Here is a 25,427-nt window from a genome sequence, read left to right as displayed (position 1 = left end):
CCAACAATCATTCCTGCTCCAAGTTTCGTTCCTATATAAAGTCTTGAGAGAGAGCGAGAGCTGTGCGTGCGTTTGCATGTTTTTCTTATCTGTCTGTGTGTGTTTTGGTTTGTGTGTGTTTTTGTGGGCTGTAGCTGTCTCTAGCTCCACTTTAGAGAGAGAACTAACTTCCTTCTGTCAACCTCTGCCTGTCTCCATATGTTGTTGCCTGCTCTCCACGGGCTGCCGGCCCTCCCTCTCTGTGAAGGGTAATGCGGTTGCGTCAAATCCCAGCAGGGAGCCTCTCTTTGATGCCCACTGGCAGGAGCCGGGCTCTGGATACTCTGGGTTTTTCCATGTGTGTCTACGTATGTGCGTGCGTTATTGTCTGGAGACTTTCGCATGCACACGGGCCCAAACAACGCAGATGCCCGGCTGCTTTTAGGAACAGTGGCCTCTTTTCACCTCCAGTTCGCTGCCCTCCTGCAGTCTGTTCGAGCTGCAGTGCACCAAAAGGAAACAAGATGCAAAAGTCATTCTGCACCGACACAAACGGGGATGCTGACTACGAGTTGGCAAATAACACAAGAGGGAGAGGACGACTTCTGACTCATGTGTACTATCTGAGGACCTATTGATTCCCACATGGAGGATCTGAGAATCCACTGCAGCCTCCCACTTCCCAAGATGTGAGATTATCGATTCAGCCCGCAATGTAATGGGATGTCGACCCTTTCTTTTGCTGCCGGGTGCATTGCCACGGGAGGAACACACACAAACACGATGGACGCAAGCCAGAGCAAGAATATGGAGCGCACATGCAGCCACAAGACCTGCGTCAAATAGAGAACGCAGACATCATAATTTAGTGAATCCACATCCTTAAAGCAGTTGCAACAAATATTCACAATTATTTGACCTTCTTATGACATATAAACATGATTCTCATCATTATTCGGTAGCCTCTAGTCTATACTTTCTTTGTTGTTGATTATAAAAATCTCTGCTTAACAAGGATAACAGTGACGACATACACGTGCACAAAATATTTCATTATTTGCCCTTATTCTGAAAAAATAACTATACCTAGCTGTTTACTTTCCTAGTGAAAATTAACATTCACCAATATTTCCGTTTATGTACACAGTCCATACTCCAATTAAAAAGCAAAGCCGATGGAGTTTGTTAATTGGAGTATGGACTGCTTCATTCAATCTTTTTAAAAAGGTCAGCATGGTGAGATTTGTGCGTATCCAAAAATCTACTGACCTCCATGTCCTGCTTGTTAATAAGTGGGTGTGTTGCTCCTACCGACCAGAAATGTGTGGAGGCTGCAGGCTGACAACCTGTTCGCTACAATGCATTCAAAACCCCGAAACAGTGACTTTTCCGTCTAATCTTATCACATACTTTTAATGTGAAGCATCATATTTAATTTAAAGTTTTCATATCACATTGATATGTTTGGAATAAGGCCTTATAGTCAATATAAAAACAGAATTCGCTGTTGACATGACCTGTGTCCAATTTGAAATACTGTCATAAATGGAAAAACAGTGGGATATGATAGTGCATGTAGTACAGAAGGTCCTAGATGACATGGGCGAGTACGAGCACAAAACTGTGTGACATGAACATGCAGTGAGGTCTGTCACTGTATTATCAGGGGATTAACAGCTACAGATGGACTGACACTCACATTCGATGCGTATCTGCTCCATCTCCGACACCTCTGCAATCGATTCTTTCAGGTCTTCTAGAAACTTGAGCAGCTCCTCAGCACTTTGGGCACAGAAGTTAAGAACCTGCTTCTTGTCTGAGCCGAAAGGTGAGAGGATGGTGATGCCGTGAGGATAGTCTGGGGGAGAGCAGAGGACATTGGGTTGTCTAGACAAAAAGTATAAAGGAAGAAATTGAAAAAACTTTTTTTGAAAATGGCATTTTAATCTCCCCCTGTTCTATTTTTGCAGATATTTTTATGAGATTATCTTTTTCTCCAGCAATGTGGGCTGAGGAGTTTGGTACAGTTACTGTTTTGAAAAAGTGCAAAGGCGGAATTAATGTGAAACTACTATGCATTTATGGGACCAAACAAATCCAGGATGGTGAATTTCTGGCAACATGAATATAAAAAAACAGAAACTGATAGCAATAAAAAGAGTTTAATATGAAATGTTTTTCTAATACCGCCTTAACTCCTATATACTGGAGGCAACAACACTACTTAGTTTGGTTTAGGGGAAAAAAAAACTTTGTAAGGTTTAGGGCACAAATACTTTGTTAGTTTTGGGAAATTAAATACTTGGTTAGTTTTAGGAACCAAAATACTAGGTCAGGTTAAGGCGACAAACAACTTGGTATGGTTGAGGGAACTAAAATACTTGGTTTGTTTTGGGAAAAAAAAATACTGAGTTGGGATTTGGCAAAAAAAAAAAAAAATGGTTAGCCTCAGGAAAAGCTGGTTTGGGTTCAGATACATTCTTTCAAAACAGGTGTTTGAAAGCACAGCTTCTCCCATGTGCGTATTTTTCCGATCTTTTCCCCCTCCCTTTCAAAGAGCCATGACTCCTACAACTTGGATGTTCTTTCCTCTGTTTGTCTGTTCACTTACATTCATTTTCAAACAGGTGAAACTGCATTCCCAGTAGGCCCATGGCTTTGCAGAAAGTGTAGGCTGCAGAACTCTTCTTCTTTGGACAAAGCTTCAAGATCTACACACAACGGGAAACGGTGAGAATTCAGTGTTATGGTAACATTTTTTGAATAAAAGGAAGAGCCCATTTAAAGTGTGTTCGGTCTTCTCATCACGTCTGAAATCTTTTTGATTGTCACTGGAGATTTCCATTTCACAAAGAAATCTCAGAGAAAGCTCAGAAGGAATAAGCCATTTGATAATCTAAAATACATTTAAAGGGCAGATGGAGTCAATATTAACAAACACTACATCCTTCAAAGTGTTCCAGTTAGTGCGCCATTGCTCTAATTCGTATGAAAAATAACACCTTGGTGTGCCTTTATCAGGATGTATTGGAGATGTTATGCTTTTTCATTGAGTGACCTTCCAGCCGGAAAGAAGACGAGGGGAATCTGTTTTCGCAGCGTTACTCTGGGCCATAATTTACCAGGCAGGGCATATTAAAACAATACATCACATTGGCACTTTAAACACTCCTTGACATGTTCAGACTGCTAGAACAGGGGGCCCAAATTTGAAGAGAGGAGTCCCCATCAGTTTAATCTCGCGCTAAAATTGCCCAAAAACAATTTCTGCCCTGCTTTCAATGCTGTCAGGATGAAACGTCTTGCTGGAATTTATCAGAGCGCTCACTTTAAGTGCCAAATGAACTCCATTCAACTGTGACATTGGACGATGACTTCTTTCGGCTCCTTCATCAAAATCAGCCTTTTTAACCTCCTTTTCCTGCAGCTACCAATTACTTTTATGCTCCAGCTAAAAAAAAAGGGAAGGGGAATAGCCTTCTTTTACTGTGTTCAGTTGGAACAAAATCAACATTTGACATAATTATGAGTGCAGTTAAACACTTTGGATGGATGACCCCTATGTGGCTCCTAATGAGCACATTAATTATTGCCAACATTATCCCTTTGATAATTCTCCAATCTACACGACTTTGGACCAGAATGAACAACTCCTGTGAGCTGTGGCCCCAGTGAAACACCACTTTATTACCGGCCCTTAAAAGTGCTCTGTAGAGGACAGATCTTTTGCTGCTGCAACACTGCATTTACTATTATCTATTATTAAAAGCAACGGCCGGAGAGCCCTGAGTTACGAAACAACATAAAAGAAGAGAGGGGAGCTCACAGTGGAAGTAGGTGCTGGTTCATTGTAGCTGTCACAACAAAAATAAGCAGCTTTAAAGCCTCAGCTGTGTGATGCAGAAAGGCCTGTTTCAGGGGTTGGGTTTAAAAAAAAACAACTAAATCAGACTGAATCTTTTCTCATTTTCTTTCTGTACACGTACCACAATGAGATCATTGAACAGGAAGACTTCCCTCTGGTGCGCGGCCTGTTTTTGGGCCTTGTTGACGTCTGTCACCTCAAAAAGTCGACTACAGCACACCAGTCTTCGGTGAGGGACGGAGAGAACCTGCAGAGAAACAGAGGAAGAGCTTCAATAACTCAGATGAGGCGACTGAGAGGCTTCAAAGTCATGAAAGACAAAGAGATGAGGTGGAAATGTAAGACCCTTAATACAGATGACCTCTGGCTGGAGTTGAGACTGAAGCATTAACAGGAAACCCATTAAACACAGTGTGCTGAGACTTAAAAGAGATATTAAAACAGGAATTAGAGCAACAGATGAGACTGAGTGTTGTTTCAAGGTTATCCGGATATTAACTTGGTTCCCCTGAGCAGAATACGGGCGATGTAGCTTTATAATTTTTATTTGCTTGTGCTGAAATTTGAGGCAAAAAGTCTCACAGTTCTTTAAATTACATTTCTCTGAACTGTATCTTGTATAAGTAATTATTTCCCTCCCAGAAATAATTACAGTGTAATGTGATAACAAGTCAATTTTGTGTCTTTGAATAGAGCGGAGACAGAAAGTTTAACAGAGACAAAACAGGGAGGATTTTCTGCCGCTGAACGAGCACTTTACTTCATGAGCTTATTGGCAGATTCTTAGCTGTGACAGGTGTTGTGTGGCAGTTTCAATTTGCTGCTCGCTGTGGCCAAAAATGAACCTGTAAGCCCTTTCACAATGAACAGAAAACCCAAATCTGAGTTGTGTCTTCAATCTGAAAGGATAAGCATCTGTAAATGCTGTTCACAACTGGCAATTGTATTATCATTTAGATGTGTGGTATCATTTTCTGGGTCACTGTGAGTATTTCGTTGTAATATTTTGACCAATGTGGATACGTGTGGCCACCCTGTTAGCCTACCCTCGTCACAAATTATTGTCATTGTTTTACACCGTTTGTATTGGGATTACGCGTAAAAGCAGTCAGTGTTGTGCTGTGTTGAGTGTTGTTGTCATTTTAGCAAATTTCCTGACTGTTTTGCAGCACTCAAACATCGCTCAGTTGGCGCTGAATTGAGAGATGTTGAAAGAAACAACGATACTGTCACCAGCCTTCATGGTGCTTTCTTTGCACGTTTGCGTCGTTCCAAAGAGAAAGACGTACTTGACTACTGGCAATGTGAAGGAGTCGAATGCATATTTTTGTTTAAAAAAAACGAAACATACTTGCTAATTTTGGCCTAAAATTGCGCGAGACTGAACCCAAACAGTCAAACATGGAGCTGACTTTCACTATAAAGCTCCGTAAAGCCATGGGGAGCTGCACATGCAGGTGATTGCAGTTTCTGACATTAAACCAAATTGAATTAGCAAAGGTGATAACACTACACACTTGGTGGAGGCCTGAAGTTGTTGTTTTTTTTCCCTCCTGTTTTCACAAAATGCTGCAGGCGTGCGTCCCCTGAGGCCCGGCTTCTCCTCTTGGACTTAAGTGCTTTTCCCCATTTAAGCAGATTACACCACAAAAATGGCTCATGCCTCCGTCGGCTGATCTAATCACGTCCTCGGCCCCTTCACACTCCCGTCTCCCCCCCGCGACTCGTCTCTTTCGGCTCTCGTGTGCGCCGCTAACCCGAACAGCAGCTGAGCGACTGTCACTCGACGTAGAGTTGATCCCCTCTTCGTGATAAAATGCAAATATTCCGTTTTCCTCTCTGCGCACTTCACATTTTTTTCATTCCCTGATCCCTGTGGACTATTTGTGCTGCAGCGAGTCCACGCAGAGCTTCTGTCTCTTGTTCTCTCATCTCGCATCACTGCAGGGTACCACAGACTCCCGCCCCAGCTGGCCACAGCCGGCCTGCTTTCTCATTACACTAATGTCAGAAACATGTAAAGACATCATTAGCTTGAAATGCCTCTTGCCTGTTGAAAAAAGAAAAAAAAATACAATCCTTTCCTGATGGGATTATTAAGAAGCAGTGTGACAGGAGAGAGTTCAGTCACACAATTAACAAATTAAATGTACGCCTGAAGAATAAAATGCACCATTAAATATTTAAGGTCATTTTAAGAAAACTGTGGCTTTAATCACATAATATGCACCAAGCAAACGCCTACCATGGAGAACCTCACTGTACAGAGTATATTGTCACAGTGGCTACTCCCTCACAGCCTGATAGAAAGAGAAGAAGAAGTCTGAAATCCACAATACTTGACTAGACCCCTGACACCTGCTGAGACAGTATCTATAGGGAAAAAACTTCTATCAAAAGTCTTTCTTTTTATGGCAGATGGCGCCCAAGGGACAGGAATAGGCACTTCCTGTCACAACAATCCATCATTGTTTTGGCTATGACAACACTCCTTCTGTCAACTTATGGCCACTCATCCATCACTGAGACACTTAAAGGCACCAACCCTAAAAAAGACACACACACACAAAATAAAGAAGGCGGCGGCGGCTACTCTTTAATGTCAGAGTTCCAATGTCATTCTGGAACTTAACGAGATACAGCAGAGACTAAAATTAGCACAAACGCAAAATGTGGCTAATTTAATAATTTTTTTTCTGGTATTTAGTTGAACTCTTGCACACCATTTTCTAAGAGAGAAGCTAAGGCATGTGAGAGGTTACTTTAAGTCGCTACGTTAACATATATAAAAATATCTTATACTTAAACTTAAAACATTAAGAACAAAGGACACGTTTCCTGGAAAAAACACTGTTCATCAAGGTCCAATCATTATCAAATGCATTGCACTACAAAACCACAAATGTCAGTGTCATGGTTGCACTCATTTAAACGTATTCATCCTCTGGAGACCATGGCTGTCTTAAAAGAAAAGACCTTCTTACCAAGTGACCTATAAGAAACATCTGCATCCCTGGATCCACGCTGTTAGCATTACAAGAAGAAATCTCAAATCACTTAGATTTCAGTTTCTGCAAGAATCTGCAGGGACTTGAACGCAGCTTTATGTGGAAGCAAAATGTGTTTTGCAAAGTTAAATTCCAGAGTATATTTGAAACAAACACAAAAAATAATCACTCTCTTATCAACCCTTATCAATATTTCATGAATAAAGTACTCAGACTGAATTCCCTGAACTGTAGAAGCATTTAAAAAAAAATTCCTCTCAGCGTTGCGAGTGGGCACACACAGCACACTCCCACATGAATCAGTGTAATCAGTCAATTATGACTACCTCTGCCTCTGTGTCTATCACAAACAGACAGTTTCTCACAGAAATATATTCGTAATGTGAATGAAAACGATACACACAAGTTGGCATGTGAGCATTCCTGAAATAAAGAAAACTTCCATGCTGGCTCGTGTGCGGTGACCAAGCCTTAACCTTACACAGTTCAAAAAAAGACTGTGGTTAATGACTTATCTAGCTCGAGTAACGACCTGAGGTAATGATCGCGCTGCTGATGAGACATTTAATGTCTAATAAATATGCTCCGCTAGCGCTACCAAGGCTAGGTGATGGTGATAAGGCCTTGACTAATGACCGAGTTACTCGGCGAAGAGTTCGCAAAGAGTGGGAGTATGGTCATAGTCGTGGGTTTTTTGTGAGTTTAAATTTCTTCTCCAAAACTATGCAGAGTCCCTTTAAGGTGAAAGTGAAGGATCGATCAGGGTTTGTTACTGTGTGTACTTGTGGTTAAGGCCTAATGAATGCAAGAGCTCGTGTGCGTCCTCACCGTTTTCATGCCTACGATGGACTGCTCGACCTTGGAGACGTAGGTGACGTGATCCTCGTTGGAGCGCAACTCCCTCAGCTGTATCCTCTCGTAGATCCCCACCACCATGTCTCTAGGGATGTCTGCTCCGTCATCCACACCTGAGATGGGAACAGGCTCAATTACACACAAGTAAACACACATGACAGGAAGGAGGGTTTAATTGTAACACTCCGTCAGAGGGGAATACAGAAGGACATGTGACGTCTCTTCTCTTGCTTAAGTAGATGCAAACATATTATATATTTTGCACTGACGCAGAGACGGGGAAGAAGAAATCAATATTTGGAGCAAAAGAGCTCTTTTCTCTCAGCCTCCTCGTCCGCCCGTCTTTGACTTTCTGTCTTTTGCGGTCTCCATTAAGTAATGACAGACGGCGATGTGAGAAGAGGTTAATTGGCGAGTGAAAGGTTAACAGCCCGCCTCACCGCGAGAAGATCTTCTGTCTGGGAGACGCGCCGCAGTTCAAGGCCGTGGCATTTTGCGACGCAGGTGGGGCCGCGTGTCATTAGGCTGAAAGGTTGTCCTCGAGACGCCTCCCCCCCCGTTATATCCGCACAGCTGTACTGCACCGTGTGGTACATTGAGTCTTCAATGGGGCAGGATGTGCTGGAGGAAAATGAAGCCGCCACGAGCGATGGAGCTGACAGTGAGGCACCCTGGGACACCGCTGAGACATCGCTGCACATTACGGAGTCAGGGGGAGCGGAGGAGATGTCCAGGGGGAATGCGTGTCAAGTGTCAGATTAATAAGTTACATCTTTGTGCTGCTTTCGTCTCTTGATGACTTTGCTGCTTTTTTGTGTGAGCCCTGCTGGCTGCGTGGCCATTTTAGTTTAGTCATGTGGACATTCGTGGTGCTCAGAGGATGAACCCCTGGCTTTGGTGATTCTCTTGCTCTTCATTCAGCTGTGCCAGCAGGTCAACTGTTTTAAGGTTTTCTCTGCCAGCAGCTTTTTTGGATAACAGAGACATTCATGAGCCCTTGATGATGAATCCCATTGCTTTGGTGATCCCCTAGTCTGATTTACCAGATGTACAGTGGATTGTGGGTATGAGTCTGCCACTGGCTGGCATTCTCCTCCTTTCTGCTACCTGCGTGCTAGCATTTTCAAAATCCCTGTTGTTACAGGAGAAACAACAACGACCACTGAGCTAGCAACCTATTTCTGGTGAACTGAGAATGACACTGAAACATCAACTAGACTTTACCATCCATAATGGTTTTGTGTTTGTAAAGCTTTCCTTTAGTCGAGAAAAGCAATTTCAAAAATCATCACGATTGTAAAAATCTATTGGCCGAGCGGGAACTTGTGTTCACTGGGAAACTGCACTGCCTCTCATTGCACCAAATAGGCTCAATCTGTGGACTAGTTCAGCTATAAATCTATGATGTAAACTCTCTTTTGTGGGATCTCGGATTTACACAAAGCACCCAGTAACTGAGACACAACAATTTTCCCCTTCTCAGTAAGCTGACACACTGGCTTAATTTATGTTGGAAGCTGGTTTGGATTATGTTGTGGGGAAAGCGTCGACACTGACAGTCTGTTTTAATTGAGATAATGAATGTTCTGCGGCTCTCCATTACTACTGGTTTCTGGTGCATAATTGCATTTCACCTCGGCCAATTATTTGAGTGAGCCGAGTTTCTGTCAGTGTGTGCGAGCGGCGCGGGGTGAGGAGAAAAGAAAAGGGGGAGAGAATACAAACAAGGAAAAGACAGATGAATAAACAGACAAAATAACAGTCCGACGGAGACGAAACAAGATAAGGGAGCGGAAGAGAGAGAGAGAGAGAGAGAGAGAGAGAGAGAGAGAGAGAGACAGAGAAAATGTCGTAAACTGAGCAGAAGACAAATAGAGACGCCAAGAGAGAGTGGCATATTTTAATTTGCATAAGATGCAGAAATTGATTTTCCAACTTAATTTAATTGCGGGGAACAGTCTGGATGAATCTATTAAAGTTGTTCTGCATCGACCTCAGTGTTCCCTGATTGATTGCACGGAGGGCGAGCATAACCGCGACACTCCCCGTCTCTCCCGCCGAACGAGCATCTGTCTGCACGCGGGGGGAGACAAGAATTACAGGTGCTTTCTGTCGGTGTCACCGTGAGTTGTGAGCACGTGAAGGAGATAGAAATGTAACCCTGTTTTTTATCACCTGAATATATGCAGGGGGGAGGTGGTTTGATTTGATGCAGATCTAAACTGCACGACAACGACTGACTCACAATGATCCACTGCCTTTCTTATGTATTAACAATCTACATTCAAGTACAGTCAGTCATATGTAGCACGTGGCGGCATCTCATCTTAGAGTTAGATTAAATTAAATACCATATACTATGAATATGGTATTCATACACTGATGGCGGTGGCGGCCATGCAAGGTGCCGACCAGCACACCAGGAGCAGTTTTGGGGTTCAGTATCTTGCCCGAGGACACTTTGACATGCAGACCAGGGGGAATCAAACTAGCGACCTTCCAATAACAAGACCCTGGCTCTGCCCCTGAGCCACAGCAGGGAACAGCCCAGCACTGACGGTCAAAGATAACATATTTGTTTACCGTACTTTGGTCAGCTAGTCCGAGGTATCAGTCCAGACACTAATATCTCGACTATTAGACGGACTGGCGTGACATTTTGCGCAGACATCCATTGTCCCCAGAGAAAGGAAGATGGAGGGAGGAAGCCGACTGACTTCGGTGAACTTTTGGTGAAGTAGTTTCTAGCAATCTTGATGGATCAGCATGAAATGTGCGTCTGATATATCACGATCCCCACCAGACTAAATGTAATAACTAAGATAATTCTCTGACTTTTTCATCTAACACCAGTTTCGGGTAAAACATTGAATTTAATACTTTGGTTTAAGGGAAATATGGACGTTGGCATTTTCTTGCTTAGATCATAAAAAGCAACAGTTTGATGGCTGTTTCCAGTATTTCAGTGACAAGGAAGCGCAAAGGAAACTGTACCATACATGACTTTGGTCAAAGTCACCATGGTGGTCACCATGTGGCTCATTCTCCCAGAAATCCTTCTCAGGTGACACACATGCATGTGTACACACCCTAAAATTAAAAACTACCCTCAATTTCTTGAGGCGATTATGTCTATTCATTAATGTTACTAAACTCCGTTAATTTGCCGTACCTCTGGATTTACTTACCTCGTAGATTGCGTATGAAATCCTCCAGCAGCATCTTGCGGTCGGGTTTGATGTTGGGACTGTACATGTCGGTGTTGAGCAGAATGATGGCGAAGGCCAGGATGAAGATGGTGTCTGGGTTGTGGAACTGCTGCACCACGTCGGGGTTACACATGCAGTAGCGCTGACTGTTGGTGAGAGGGAGGGAGGGAGGGAGGGAGAGAAGGAAGACGAGGGTAAAAACACGTGAAGCAAGAAACATTTTTATCAAAGTTGGAGGAAAGGAGAGGGATGAAATAGAGAATTTTAAGTGACAGGTATTGACAGGGACAACGCATCAGAGAAAAGACTTTATCCTTAGACACTAAAGGCCCAAATGCCTAAACACAAGCTGAGCACAAGTGTGTTGCAGCGGAGTAAGAGTTATGGCTTTAATTTAGCTCGTGGCTTCATCTGGAGCTTTTCGCTGCCCCTCGGCAACAATGAACCTCACAGCGGGCGCTCGGCTGATGCTCTGTATGGGCGACTTAAATAAAATGATTATGTAAACTTGAAAATTAAAATGTAATTCCACGAAAAAGCATTATACAATCAATTTGCATTTGAGACTGGCATTCTATGGCCATATGAAATGAAAATGGAAAAGCTGTTTGAATTTTCATTTTGACAGACAGAGCCTGGGCTTCCGTACATCTGTCCCACAGGATTGAATGATCCCGGGTGAGTCTGCTGAGCCCTCAGCCATAGTTAAACATTCTCCAACATTTATGGGCCTGTGTGGGATTTACTCAGGTTGTTGTTGTGCCGGTGGAGAAGAAATACTGAGGTTTGAACTGTGAAAGCCCTTACTTGGCACATCTCTGCAAAAAGAAGGCGACAGAGGCGCGGCTCAGTTTGATGTAGTTCCCCCCCGAAAAACAGCCCTGTGCATAAGAGGTGGAGAGCTGAAATGTCTTTGAGTCCTGTGGTTATGGAAAAGAGTAAAAGATATGTAGACACCTGCTTTTGTGTGTGTGTGTGTGTGTGTGTGTATATGTGTGTGTGTGTGTGTGTATGTGTGTTTGAGAAAGCAGCGCCTAAAGGAGAGAGATAAATAGTTTTTTATGTCTCCGTCAGGTGCACGGATACTTCCTGGTTATGGGATGAATAATACAACAGAACAACATCTACAGTGAATAAGTAATCCGAGACAGCAATATACAGAGTGGAAGGAGAATAAGAAGGTGTGTGTGTGTGTGTGTGTGTGTGTGTGTGTGTGTGTGTGTGAAGCCTGTGGGCTCTGTGTTTACTGTAATCATTACTTTAATCAGTCATCATTTCCACATTGGGGCTGTAGCACCGTTTCACAGACCCACTGAGCCGCATGATTGGAAACTAATGTCTCCGCGGGGCTCAGTAAAGACACACATATCATATTGGTATGCATACAGTAGGTTCATACCTTGTCAGACACACACACACACACACAGTTGAGTTTCAATGTGTGTTACACTGCTGAAGCCTTCCATTAGAGCGATATATTGATTTATCAGTATAATTTACTTTATTGTTAGATGAGACTATATATCGTCTTAGTTTGTGGACATTGTTATGTAGTGATTGAAGGCTGTATTACAGGAGAAACGCAGTTTTCTGAACTTACCAAACTCTTCTACAAGCTCTAATACTCATTATATTGTCGCAATATCGATGTTAGTTATTGTTATTTGGAAATTGTCTTTCTTTGTCATATTTGTATGTGAAAGGTTAAAGAAGCATATATAGTCTTTATTTTGTGTTATTATTCCTACTTTATTGGGGCCCTGAGGGCTATTTTGAAGGCTTCGACATTATTAAAAAACTTGTGAAACTTTGCACAAATTCAATCATGGCGAAAATGTATTCATCTGATGGGTTTTGTAGTTAAATGGCATACTGACTTACGAAATGCAGCACCCATGAATACTATAATAATTATCCTAAGTTGTTAAAACTTTTTAGCTCTTACAATATAAATTTCTACTTTATGCGGTAATTCCAAGATAACTGGATAGTCGCCCAGTCCTACTCCCAAGATCATCCAAAGGAAAAATAAAGTCTCGCAATAGAATGATGTCTGGACGTCTTTCTTGCCCTTCTTGCTGGAGGCTTTTGGGGCTGTATACATGAATGTATCAAGGAACCTGGATACGGTGTTGGAGATTGTTGAGTGCGGCCTAAAGCACCGCCTCACCCGAGTCCGTTGATGCAGCAAAGGATCAGTCAGAGAATTGAGGAAAAGAATAAGTATTTATTACACAGTCTGCAGAGAGTGGAGATCAGCTCAGTATAGCATCAATAGCAAATATCAGAACAGATCTGACTCGTGTCTAGGGGTTTCAGTGTTATAAGCCTGTGTTTCGCTACGCCTACTGATGGGTATGTGTTGTTCGTATCTGTCACTAATTGGCTAATGATATGTGTGATGGCCGCATGCACAACGTATGATCTGCGCGAGGATTGGCTCTCCGTCCGCATGCATAGCATGTGATGAATCCCATATCTTGATGGGAACGTCCTTGAGCATCTCCCCTATCTTACGTGTTTGCACAAATAGAGTTATTTTGTCACAGTATGTAGTTATGGCTGGCTCCCATTATCTATCTGTGTCTGCCTGTGTGTGTGTGTAAAGTGTGACTATCTGTATGAGTCAGCCTGCACATGATCACATAGTTAAGCAAGTATAATAGTGTACGCACATCAGTAGTACTATTTGTATATTCACAAGATGTAGCCCCATCCATTACTGTGAAAGCTGCCACATGAAGCCAAATAACTTCCCGGGCATGAAAACACCAGAATGTTCTGTGTTGTGTGGCCAATAGAGAGACTTCCACCAACTTGTACATTAATCTTGTACGATGTAATGAAACCTGTTCACTGCCTTTAAGCCGTCCCTGAAGTGTGTACTGGGCAGCCAACGAACAGCGCCTTGGGACCAACTGCAGATTGAAGCCAGCGCCTTGGTCGAGGGCACTGACCGGAGAATTAACCTGATATCCACGCAGCCCCGGCCGGGATTTGAGCCCAGGACCTTCGTATAAACAACATTCATGTCGCTTGTACTCGTGAGGGTTATTTGTGGTGAAGAACCTCTGACATTATTACACCCTCCCCACTTAAGCAGCAGCGCTTTTTATGTGTTTGTCATCATACATTATCTGTGTAAGCATGATAATCACAGGGCTGCGCAGATACTTATTCACCATCTCGGCGCTTGAAAACCGTGACTTGACAGCAACCAGTAATTATGCCCTTTTTCTGTAAATCCTAATGCACTGTAGCACCATGCAGTGAAAAAAAAAACTCAATTTGAGCTGCTTCCTGCCTGATGCCCGAGTGTGCTCTTACTCTCCGCAGAAAGAAAACACACATACACACACACACACACACAAACGAGAGGGTAAAACAACACATGGTGCCGCTCACTGAAATGGATTTGGCAGTCTTGAAATTTGGCATTTGCCGCTGTCTTCCAAACCAGTTTGTTTTTGGTTTTTTTTGGTTACAGATGGATAAACACTGGCGTTCTCCAAGTCATTATGTACTCTGCGAGGATGGATTTCTGGTGCGAGATTACACAAGTTGCGTGATGCTTATCGATTACAGCGGTGGCGGAAAACTCAGCGACGGCGTGCGACTGCGGCGTGAGTAAATTACAGGGCGCGTGGATACTACGGCGATAATTCAGACGTGGATGTATAAAAATCCGCAGCATCGGTAGCTGGCTCATATTTTGCCCATTCATTAGCACACTGACGCAGCAGATACCGAGGCTGCTGGCTGCTTTTTCACTTCCCCCCCTCGCTCTCTCTCACTGCTGCTTCAAATCCCCTTCACTTACTTTAGAGATTTCTCTCTTTCCGTATGTGTGTGTGTGTGTGTGTGTGTGTGTGTGTGTTTGGAGGCATATCAAAGCCCAGGAGCAGGGGAGGCAGGCGCAGAGAGGCAGTGGCGGTTATGCAACGGCGGTTATTTATAAACCATCCTCCCTCTCTCTGTTTCTCCCCTTCCTTCCTTCCTTCCTTTCTTCTTTCCTTCATTTTTCCCAGTTCGTGTCTCCACCCAGCCAGCCTGATGTCCAACCATCACCGGCTAAAAAAACCCTCTCTGCCCGCTGACTACGACAATGCCGCCGTTTTTCTCCTCATTGGGCGCCTCAGCAACTGTGACAGGTGGTTGTTACTCCAGAGGGGCCACGGCGAAGCAGTTAGCGTTAACACACAGAGCCGCAGCTGCACCGCAAATTGTCTCCCCGTCGCAAATTGTGGCCAGAAATTACACGCTGCCTGGCGACTCGGGTGGGTGGATGGAGGGGGCGCATTGTCAACATTTTATTGTAGGACAGACGGCGGAGTGGCTCGCCCGCTGCGATCATGTGTGTGTTATCAAGATGTTCACATATGTTTATGGCCCATTACCACTGATTACATCTACTCGCACTAGCTTGTTAATGTTCTCTATTTGCGTAGTAGTCGATCAGAGCGTCAACGGTACTCCTGAGCTCACAACTCACTCACACGCAAACAAACAAACAAAAAAAAATCCCAGAAAAATCCCATCTGTACCTCTAAGCACGTTTCTAAAACTGGATGTCGGCATATTTTGTGATCAAAAAACCCGTGAATTGCATCTAAAAGGCACCGTAAGACAGGTTTGGCCCAGAGGCACTTCCCGAGTGACAGCATTTCATCGCACTTTTTTACGCCCACTCAAATACCAACACATCCACAGTTACGTTGCCGAAAAAAAGAAATGACAGCGGAAAAATGAGGGATGTTTTGCATAACTTACGATATTTTAAATTTTCATATCCATCTCCTTCAGAGCAGCTGTTCTCTCTGTACAGTGACGTTTCAGAACGTTAATACATTTGTCTGACATGGTTAAATCACGATGTGTGTTCAGTGGCGACCAGTGTTGTGAAAAACGCTGCGTTCAGCCAACTTTAGAATATTTTGTCAAAAGGACATTGAAATATGTGCTCAAACACTTTTAGGAGATATTTAGAACACGTGCATGGTGCAATCTTGTTACGGGTTCCTGTTATTTTGGTCATAAAAATCCCCAAATCCAACAGAGCTGCTGACGTTAGCTAACGCTCTGACATCGCATTGTTTTTAACAGAATGGAAACATTTGACTGATGTGCTTGTTGTGCTTTTTTTTAAAAAAACATTTCCAGTAACAAAATACTATTAAAAACACATCCCAGCGGTGGAAGAGAAGCAGCATACTGTATTTCGTTAGCGAGTTTACCGGATATGTTAATGTTTGCAACCTACGTTAGCTCAGAAAGTTAGTCAACTGTTTCGCTCTTGCATTTTTGGTTTTGGAGAGAGTTAAAAGGTAAGGAGAAGAAAAGAATCCACTATTCTAACTGTTAAATGAATAAAAAGTCACTCTTGCTATCTTGCTTGAAATACCTAGTCACGGTCAAGCTAGACAGTCTGGGGAGAAGCGTTCCGTGGAATTCAGTCAAAAATGGAAGAGCTCCGCTTAAAATACCGGCGAGAATACTGCGAGATAAACCCAGACTCTCACAGCACTATTAGCTTTTTTTTAATTACCTGAAGGCCTCGATAAGACGTTCCACCTTCTGGGCTTCTCCCTGAACACGAATGTGGGCCTGAAATTTCCTCAGCGCCTCGTCCAGCTCCATGCCCGAGAAGTCCATCTCGTCCACCACACAACTGTTGACGGAGGGGTGAGATGGAGAAAGAGCAGAGAGAGAAGGAAAATACATTAAAACATCACAGCACAACACTTTTTATTGATATATCAATATGTTGCTGGAGGCTGCCCCCTCTGTGACGGCATGGGTGGATCTGAGGATGTACACCCGAGATAAAACTCTTCCCGGTCGCAGCAGGCACTCTCGCTTGCTGCAGGTATTAGCCACGCACGGACACCAGGGATAAGACCGGGCCCGGCTATCTGCTCTGTGCTGCGGACTCGCTCGCGTAGGCGCACACAGTCCCTCCGAGCAGAAAATCCTTCCATTACCTGACAACCCCGGCTTAATGACTTTAATTAAAAAAAGCAAAATATCCCGTCCAATGAGTTCAGGGGGGGATAAGTACAACGCGGGGGTGACTCAGAGGTGAAATTAGGTGTTGAAGTAAAAGGTGACTTTGGAAGCGAGTTGGGGAGGTTTTAAAGTTTCCCTCGCTTTGATGTGAGATGTTCCGTCGAGGTACAAAGCGGAATGATAATCGAACTATGAAATTAAATGTCTTTTTGACACATTCCTATAGGCTTTCATGTGGTTCACTCCAAAACCATCCGCACCAGATCAATAAGGCATTAACAGGTGATCTAAGGCGACACCGTTGATCTCCCAGTCCCTCAAAACACGCAGTTTCGAGCGCTGTCGAGGCATCTCGTTCCGCTTCAGATCTCTCGCGTTTGTTGTGCCATAGGAAACACGTGGGAGCGGGCACGTACACACTCGCGCTACATGAAGATGGATTACTGTGAACAAAGCGAGTTAATGAGGTGAGTACTTGACTGTGACACATGCTGCTCCAGCAGAAACGAGTCAGAGAGCTGAGTCCACAGTGCTGCCTGACGCCGCCGCGCTACAATACAACATCAGATCACCACCGAACCTCTTCACAGCAACAACACCATGTACTGTTTGTTGTTTAGGGCAATTGATACTGATACAGCTTTTACAGGGCCGATAACGATTATCTGAATCCAACATTTCGAACAACCAGTGACGAAATAAAGTACAATTTACTCAGAGCCGAAGCAGCACATTTTTAAATAATCTGACAAAAAATAAAATAAAATCAGCAATGCAGAAAAAAATGCTGAATATTGGCCCCGATAATGGTTAAAAAATGGTTATGGTAACGTTACATCTAGTTGATGGACGACCACTCTACCAGCCACATACGCTTAAGTGATGAGAAGTTCACATTTATTTCTTCGGCTTACGCACTTCGTTTCCACAAGTCTAGGTTCAGCGTAGTCAAAGCTGTTACCCTCCAAAGTACTTGCGCATGTGCTTTATAGCACATTATTTTACATTAATGTCTAAAACTGCTCTCATTACGACGTCCTATAAGCCTCTCGTTGGCAGTTCAGAGCTTACAGAGTTCAACATTTAGGACATTTTATAAAGCACGTTGAGATTATGCCCTCCTGCAGACCAGGTTTCAACCATATGACTTTGGAGAGTTACCGTCACGTTAATCAATATTAGTCTTTCAACCGATGAATAAACAAATTATTAAGATAATGACACAAATCTGTGTTGTGATATAATCACACATTAGAAGGGAGAAAAGAGGCTGAAAAGACGTCTTGGGCATAAAGACCAAATATCACCCAGTTTCCAGAAATGTTCTAGAAATCAACGTGCCCACTGGATTGCTACAGTTTCTACTACTACATTTACTAATCTGTATGACTAATTACACTACAGACATTACTAATCTAACTACTCTTACTAGTACTGCTATATCTCCAACTTCAGAGTAATATTATAACTATTAATAAAAGTGCTGAGCGTCTACTTTATGTTTACTACTACAGATACAAACAGTTTTTGTCCAATGTCTTCTATTATTACTGATGTCACTATTACATTTACTACCTATAATTCCACTTATACTTGTGCTACGTCCACGAACACTATTTCTCCAGTCACCGCTTGTAGTTTGAACAGAATCGTCCAATTTGATTGATTTCTAGAACCTCCATCTGTGGTGAATTATTATTTAGAGCCTGACTACCACTCCATCTATTACTGTGACAACCACCACAATCGCTATTATTGCAGCAGCAACATCCAATATTGTACTAGTAACACACAGTCGACACTAACCGTCCATTATCTCTAACAACTGCCTGTTATTTCCTGCCAGTGATTAGATTTAGAGACCGCTCTCGACACAATGCTCATGAAGGTAAAGCTTATAGTGCACACCGACTCTAATTCGCACCCCCCCACCCCACCTCTCGATCAACTCCCTTGACTGGCGAGTCTCTCTTATCGCCCTCTTCATGACTCACTTCCGCGGTCCGCCACCCCTCTCTCCCTTCCTCCCCGGCTGTCACTCCTTGTTTGTGTAATGTCTGACGAGATGCGCTCTAGCCTGAGTACATCAGCCCGGCTCTCCTTCCCCCTCCCGTCTCCTTTTTGTTTCCAACGTTACAACGCACACGCATGGGCGAACACACGTGCGCACGCCTTGCTGATCTGTATACAGCGCTTGGCGGGGAAATAAGTCACATCTGTCTGCATGGCGTCGCATCGGCCGCATGTTTGCGCACACACGCGCGTGACGCACATAAAGAGAAACAGCAGGCCAGATGGAACCATATTTCCCGCAGCCAATGAGAAGACGACAAGCCTGAAAACTGCCCTCATTTTTCCCGCCTAACAAGTACACTACATTATCGGTAAACGAGTCCTCCGGGGTGCCACAGCTCCCGGACCCCAAATCTATAACCACAATTTGGCTTAATTGACTCGAGACGCTTTAACTATTGTTGTTTATGCTTGAGGAGATGTGAAAGGGGAATAAAGAGAATTAGCCTTTATGGGGGGAGGGTAGAATTAGGGAATACAGAAGGGGAGGGGAGATAAAACAAAAATACATACAGATAAGTGCATCGACACCCTGCACACACAGGGAGAAGTCATACGCTATCACAGTAAATCACCACAAGTGATTTCCACATTAGACTGCAATCCCTCAGCCGCTCTCCCGTGACTACACTTTATCGGAAAGTGCTCTCACACACTCTTTGCACTCCCCTATCATGTTCCCCTTCACCATCACTTCCACTCAGAGTGCAGCTGTGTGACTGCTCTGTAAGAAAACAGGGGGGGATATACATCCATATGTCACCTGTAACCGTGCGAAGCCCTAAAAGCAGAATCCTGTCGATGCGACGTGTTTCGAAAAAGCAGCGCCGGTGCCCGTTTAAGAAATTATGGATATTAGATGAGGGGTGACCCGGGGTGAACAATTTGGTAGAGTGCTGTGTCGTGTCTGTCTGACCTTGCCGAGACTAAAAGTGTGTTCTCTGTTTGATTTACTTGGACATTAAAAAAATAGGGAGGATGAAAAGGAAGATCTGCAGCACGTCCTCCAGCTGATATGCAAATCTAGAGGTAATTGGTGAATCGGAGGAATGTAATAGAATAAAAAGACGATTACCGAGACAAAGCGAGGGGGAGATGTTGAAAGATGAAAATAGAATAAGAAAAGAGACGGTGAAAAGACCTCTACAGTCTCAAAGCAAATAAAAGCCAATTAGGTTAATGACCTGGAACTGAAGGGGGAAGTGAGTCATACGCGAACATGTGTGTTACGCTTTAATTGATGAGTAATACGAGAAGGACGCATCCTCGTTCTCGAAGCACACTGGGTACATTTTTTTCCGCCCTTTTATTTTCACTCTGCTGTTAAGAACAGATTACACAGCAAAGTTGAACGAGTGATCAATTTGAACACAGCTTTGAACAGATTTTGGATCAGTTAACACAAGCTAAGTGTGGCTTTCTTTCCTCAAAATGAAAATTCATGCATTTTCCTCATATCTTTAGGAACTGCAGATGAGACAAATATTTATCTTGACCGCCAGAACACCTTACGATGACTCAACATAAAGTCAAATAAAGTGCTGAAGACACAGCAGATGATTTTTGGAGCTGAAGGTCCCTCAAGCAAAACAACAACACCAAAAGAAAAGCAGAGTGGGTTCGCGGGAGTTGCTGTCTTCATCGACAAGACCACCTTTGTTGATGAAAATCTATCAGGCAGACATGTTCACGGACAAGGTTAACTGCTACGGTTTTGTTCACATTACTTTTAGTCTTCTTTGCAGACTTACTTCTGACACTTTCCCAGACGTTTTAGTGAAAGGGGACAAAATAAAACAAGCCTTTACCCCTAAATATCTGGAGAAATTCACAAATTTGCATACACAACTAAGTTTACTTATGTGACTAATTCTGAAGGACGTGTCTTAAGTCCCATTAACTTAACTTTATTATTATCATTATCATTATTATTATTATTATTATTATTATTATTATTATTATTATTTATCCCACAAACTTCAGTGCAACTCCTTGTTAATCCAAAAAGATAATATCCTTTCATCTACACTCCTGGTTTTGATCTCATTTAAGATGGCGGGGGACGAAACCAAAGGTAAAGGTTCACAGAATAGGAGCTCGATTTTCCCATATCCTGCTGTTTAAGGTAATGAAATCTCAAAAATATTTACGGCGAAATTGCTTTCTACTTATCTGACAGAATAATGCCAATACAATGGCAAGTGTGGCTTTGACATCGGTGCGATAAAAGAAGCTGAAAACAAGAAAAAAAATAGGGCAAGAGAAAGGTTTTTAATTTCATTTTTGTTTTATCAGCTCCTAATCCGACCTCTAAAATTGGGCCTCGCAAGTCAACCTAGATATACAATCCGAAGAGTCAGATGAGGGCTTATTTGTTGGATCGTGACACTTCAATTTCAGCCTGCTCTCAGTTTGTTTACTCTGATGGAAAATAAAAATGAAACGTCAAAGCCTGCAGAAGTAACAGCTTTGACATAAGTGGATACTGAAGTTATAATTTACGTGTCATATTTAGTTTTCATAGAACCTGTGCACAGTTGGCTCAGATATCAGGACGGCTCGCAGCCACTATATGGAGGATACTAAAGCTGGGGTTTTTTCCTCGTGCTATAAATCTCATATCGAATCCAGTCCTGTAGCTGACCCTGACCCCTGATCGCCCAGAAAATGGACGGATTACGAAGGAGAATCACCTTAAGTAGACCAGTAAATTATCTTAAGACGGTTTCAGGAAATAATGTGTGCGACTCACTCTAAGACATCTCTGTTGAAGGGCTTCTTGCTGTTGCCCAGGAACTCTCCTATCATCTGTCGACTCAGGCCCTTTCTCTGTAGCAGGAAGTGGGCCACGCCGATGGGTGTGTCCGGGATGAAGCCTCGAGAGATCAGGAACTGAAGGCCCTTGTCCGGGTTCCTGAGACAAAAAAAAAGGAGAAGAATGGAAGAGTCTCGGTTAGTAAAGGAAAATCTTTGTCTGCGTTATAAAACTGCAGAGATGCAGTTCTAGGTCCTGTGACAGATGATCTTGCTCTTTTACCTACTTAACCACACTTAGCAGCGGTAATGCGACAATTTATTCTGGTTAACAATGTCTAAGAGGTGAGTTTAAGTGTGACACACACAGCAAACCACACCAACACAAACTGCAGCGACATCTTTTATTTGCTGTTTTATTTATTTATTTCCTGTAATGATTGCCGAGAGACCATTAAAAGTTCAAAAAAAAAAAAAGAAATAATAACCCAACGATGCACTGCAGTAATGACTCTGAAAATCTAGGTTGGGTGCTTACGCTGCACACCTGCACAGCGGGCTCGAAGTGATAAAACACACAGGGTGGACTCTCGTTCTGTATTCATTCCCACACTGAATTACAACATTCGACAATAACTATTAAATGGAGCGACACTCTAAATTCAGCCGAAATCATAATGGCTGCTCAGGGATGCGGCTTTAAATCCCTGCTTATATGTACATTTGTTGGATGGGACGAGTCTAAACCTAGCTGGAGTTTGAGCCTTTGTATTTTTTTTGTTTACTACTTTAGTGATTTGCATTGAATTGTTTACTGTGACAGCCTCCCTTTTGTCGCAGATCAACACAGACACATGGCTGCCTGGGACAGAGTATATCAAGCTAAAAGAAATGGTGATATGGTTTTGAAAACATAGTCAGCGGAAGACAATGCAGCTTTTGGAGGAAGAAATAACACACTCTTTCTCTGACAAACAAAAGGTTTCATTCACAAGCAGTAACACACTTTTGGGTTTTGCTGCTATAACCGGAAGCTTTTGTTATTATGGTTCCCACTGGTTTTCTTGTAAGACTCACCCTAGTCTGCTTCTGATTGGGTTGTCTCTATTGGTTATGTATGACTAAAGTTTTGATGGCTTTGTGGTCCTGCTACTCCGTCTTTAGATGGATAGATATATAGATAATAGATCCCGAGAACCCAAGAAAAGCAACTGTTCAACTGAACGTTTTTTGAGGCCCTGGTAGTCCAGTGAAAAAAAAAGAACAAGGGTGATTGATGGGCAGCTAGCCATCAAGCTATTTCTTAACTGTATGTTCAGTGGTTGTCTGGGGTTAATGGGTTGTGTTTTTCTTGTCACTGCTTCGTAAAACAAACAGTCAGTGGCAGAGTTTGTTAAGTTAGCGATCTAGGGACAGGTGGCCTTACTTTTGAACGTCAAACGTCATCATTTTTGCTGTGAAATGTGCGTGGATAACTATCAGAATCATTATAGGGGTTTAGCAAGCTAAAACAAGCTTATCAGGATCCTATAGATACAGACGTAAAGCTCGCTTGAGATTGTGTATTTCTAAGTGCAAATATTCTAAGTAAAGATCTATTTGTCTGGATAATGAGGTGTACTTTCATGCTCATGATTTCAGAAAATTGTCTCAGCATCTCATTGGTTTTCATGAATGATTTGTTTTTAGAAAATCGTCTCTTTTCCGGTGAGCTTGTCATGCACGCAGTTTTCAGCTGACTGCGCATCAGAAGTTATTTATGTATGAACAACGAGGTAATATCTCAACTATTTATAACCCTATTAGACACAGAGGATAGTTGCTCCGGGGAGGCTTCCATATTATTGCCACAGCTCTCCCGCTCTGGTCTCTATACAGTGCTTAAACTGCAGCTTTTACATAACAGAGCAGTGTGTGTGTGTACCACAGCTAATGGGTTTAGCAAGGCGAGGGTGGGACAGAGGGGAGGGGAGAGGGGAGGATAAAGGGCAGGATATAAGGGGGGGGGAAGGCTGGAAGGCGACCAGACAGAGCAGATGTGCGGGAATGGGAACGTGAGGACTGCGAGGGAGGACGATGACTGCCGGACTGCCTGAGAGCATCTGCTGCGACGGCCTCCGCACACTCTCAGCTTCGAGTTCGCCCTCTCAGCTGAAGGTGATGTCTCGCCAAGCAAATTTGGCAGCTATCACTCATTTGATGTTTGTCCAACAACAGATGGACCACACATGGCGATTATTATTCGTCATCAGGAGTCGACGGTGGCATGAAAACAGGGAAGGGAAAGAGAGGAAATGAGGCAAGAGATCCGGGAGGGATAGATTCAGGCGACCGGTGCAGACCGGCCCTCATCAGACAGTCACGAGCACGGCTGTTTGTTCAAAGGCCTATTTACATTTTCCATGATGCTGAACTGTTTGTATGGTAACCTCTCGAGCTACCTCCCCAGGAAACTCTTGGATACAGCACCTTATTTCTAGGTTATTTGAAGGTCGTTTGCAGCATCCTGGAGGACACAGACAAACGACCTCCTTTGCTCATATTCGGGTGTGAAGACTCGAGGACGGTGCAGGTGATTCTCAGCCGACAGAGAAAAAAACGGGTTCCTACAAGGTCGGAGTGTGACAAGAACCAAGCAATTTAAAGACGCACACTCTAGAAATAAAAAAACAAAACAAAAGAAAGCAGGCGAGGAATAGCAGGCGACAGTGCCAGACAGGACCCAGATGTCATGGTAAAATGACAGCTCCCACGTCACCTGCTACATGCCCCAACATCTCTCCTCCAGATGTACTTCACTTGCCTCCTTGCCTCCACGCTCACACTTTTGCTTTTTTCGTATCTTGGACTCACACACTATCATAAATACACACTTCCCTCACCACCTTGATATCCACTTTTATTGTCTGTCTTAGATCTATTTCAGATGCGCACAGTGGCAGTAGAGCTGTGTTTTATAGCCTTTACAAGTGCTTAACTGTCGGCGCTGCATGTTGCCTTTTTTCTCCAGATGCGCACATTTCTGTTTCATTACTAACCACTGATAGATAGATGGCTGGTTAGCGCCTCTGTACACTGGAATCATGACTGTGCGGTGCGACTGTAAACGCTTCCAAGTCCCAAATCATCACGCTGGTGTGAGCTGGCTTCTGCTGAAAGGCAAGAATACGAATATATAGGAAATACAGTAGGGTTGCTGTTCCTTCTCTCATCTAGAGCTATTCGGTCAAATTATAGTGGCAGGGCCTGGACATACCAATTCATCAATTACTTACCTATTATATCAATTATTTATCCATTATTTTTAGCTAACTTTTCTCAGCCATTTATCCATCACTTCCAGCCATCCACTACTTTTAGCTTACTAGCTATCTCAGCCATTTATCGATAACTATATGCAGAATATATCAGTCATTTCTCCATTACTTCAAGCTAACTATCTAAGCTAACTAGTTATTTATCAAGTATTTTAAGCAACTGTCTTAGCCATGTATCCATTACCTTTAGCTGGCTTTCTTAGCAAATTAGCCATTACTTTTAGCTAACTAGCTTAATAATTCATCCATTTCTGTTGGCTAACTTTCTCAGCCATTTATTGATTATTATAAGCAGAATATATCAGTCATTTATCCCATTACTTCAAGCTAACTGTCTTAGCCATTTATCAATTACTTCTTA

General features: G+C 43.1%; 1 protein-coding gene across 2 annotated transcripts in view; it reads right to left on the bottom strand.

Annotated features, from left to right (window-relative positions):
- The window catches only part of iqsec3a (IQ motif and Sec7 domain ArfGEF 3a), a 104,358-nt gene that overhangs the window by 10,078 nt on the left and 68,853 nt on the right, over positions 1 to 25,427 (bottom strand). For both annotated transcript variants that reach the window (XM_037122223.1, XM_037122224.1), the window contains exons 5-11: positions 21,748 to 21,909; positions 16,462 to 16,584; positions 10,896 to 11,062; positions 7,681 to 7,820; positions 3,966 to 4,091; positions 2,591 to 2,690; positions 1,679 to 1,837 (exon numbers count right to left, since the gene is read on the bottom strand). In XM_037122223.1, coding sequence (XP_036978118.1) covers positions 1,679 to 1,837; positions 2,591 to 2,690; positions 3,966 to 4,091; positions 7,681 to 7,820; positions 10,896 to 11,062; positions 16,462 to 16,584; positions 21,748 to 21,909 — 977 coding nt within the window. The remainder of the gene's footprint in view (positions 1 to 1,678; positions 1,838 to 2,590; positions 2,691 to 3,965; positions 4,092 to 7,680; positions 7,821 to 10,895; positions 11,063 to 16,461; positions 16,585 to 21,747; positions 21,910 to 25,427) is intronic.

This window comes from Acanthopagrus latus, chromosome 14 (genome assembly GCF_904848185.1).
Source record: "Acanthopagrus latus isolate v.2019 chromosome 14, fAcaLat1.1, whole genome shotgun sequence".
NCBI lineage: Eukaryota > Metazoa > Chordata > Actinopteri > Spariformes > Sparidae > Acanthopagrus > Acanthopagrus latus.
The sequence above is the reverse complement of the archived record's forward strand: the minus strand, read 5'-3'. Positions and strand labels throughout refer to the sequence as shown.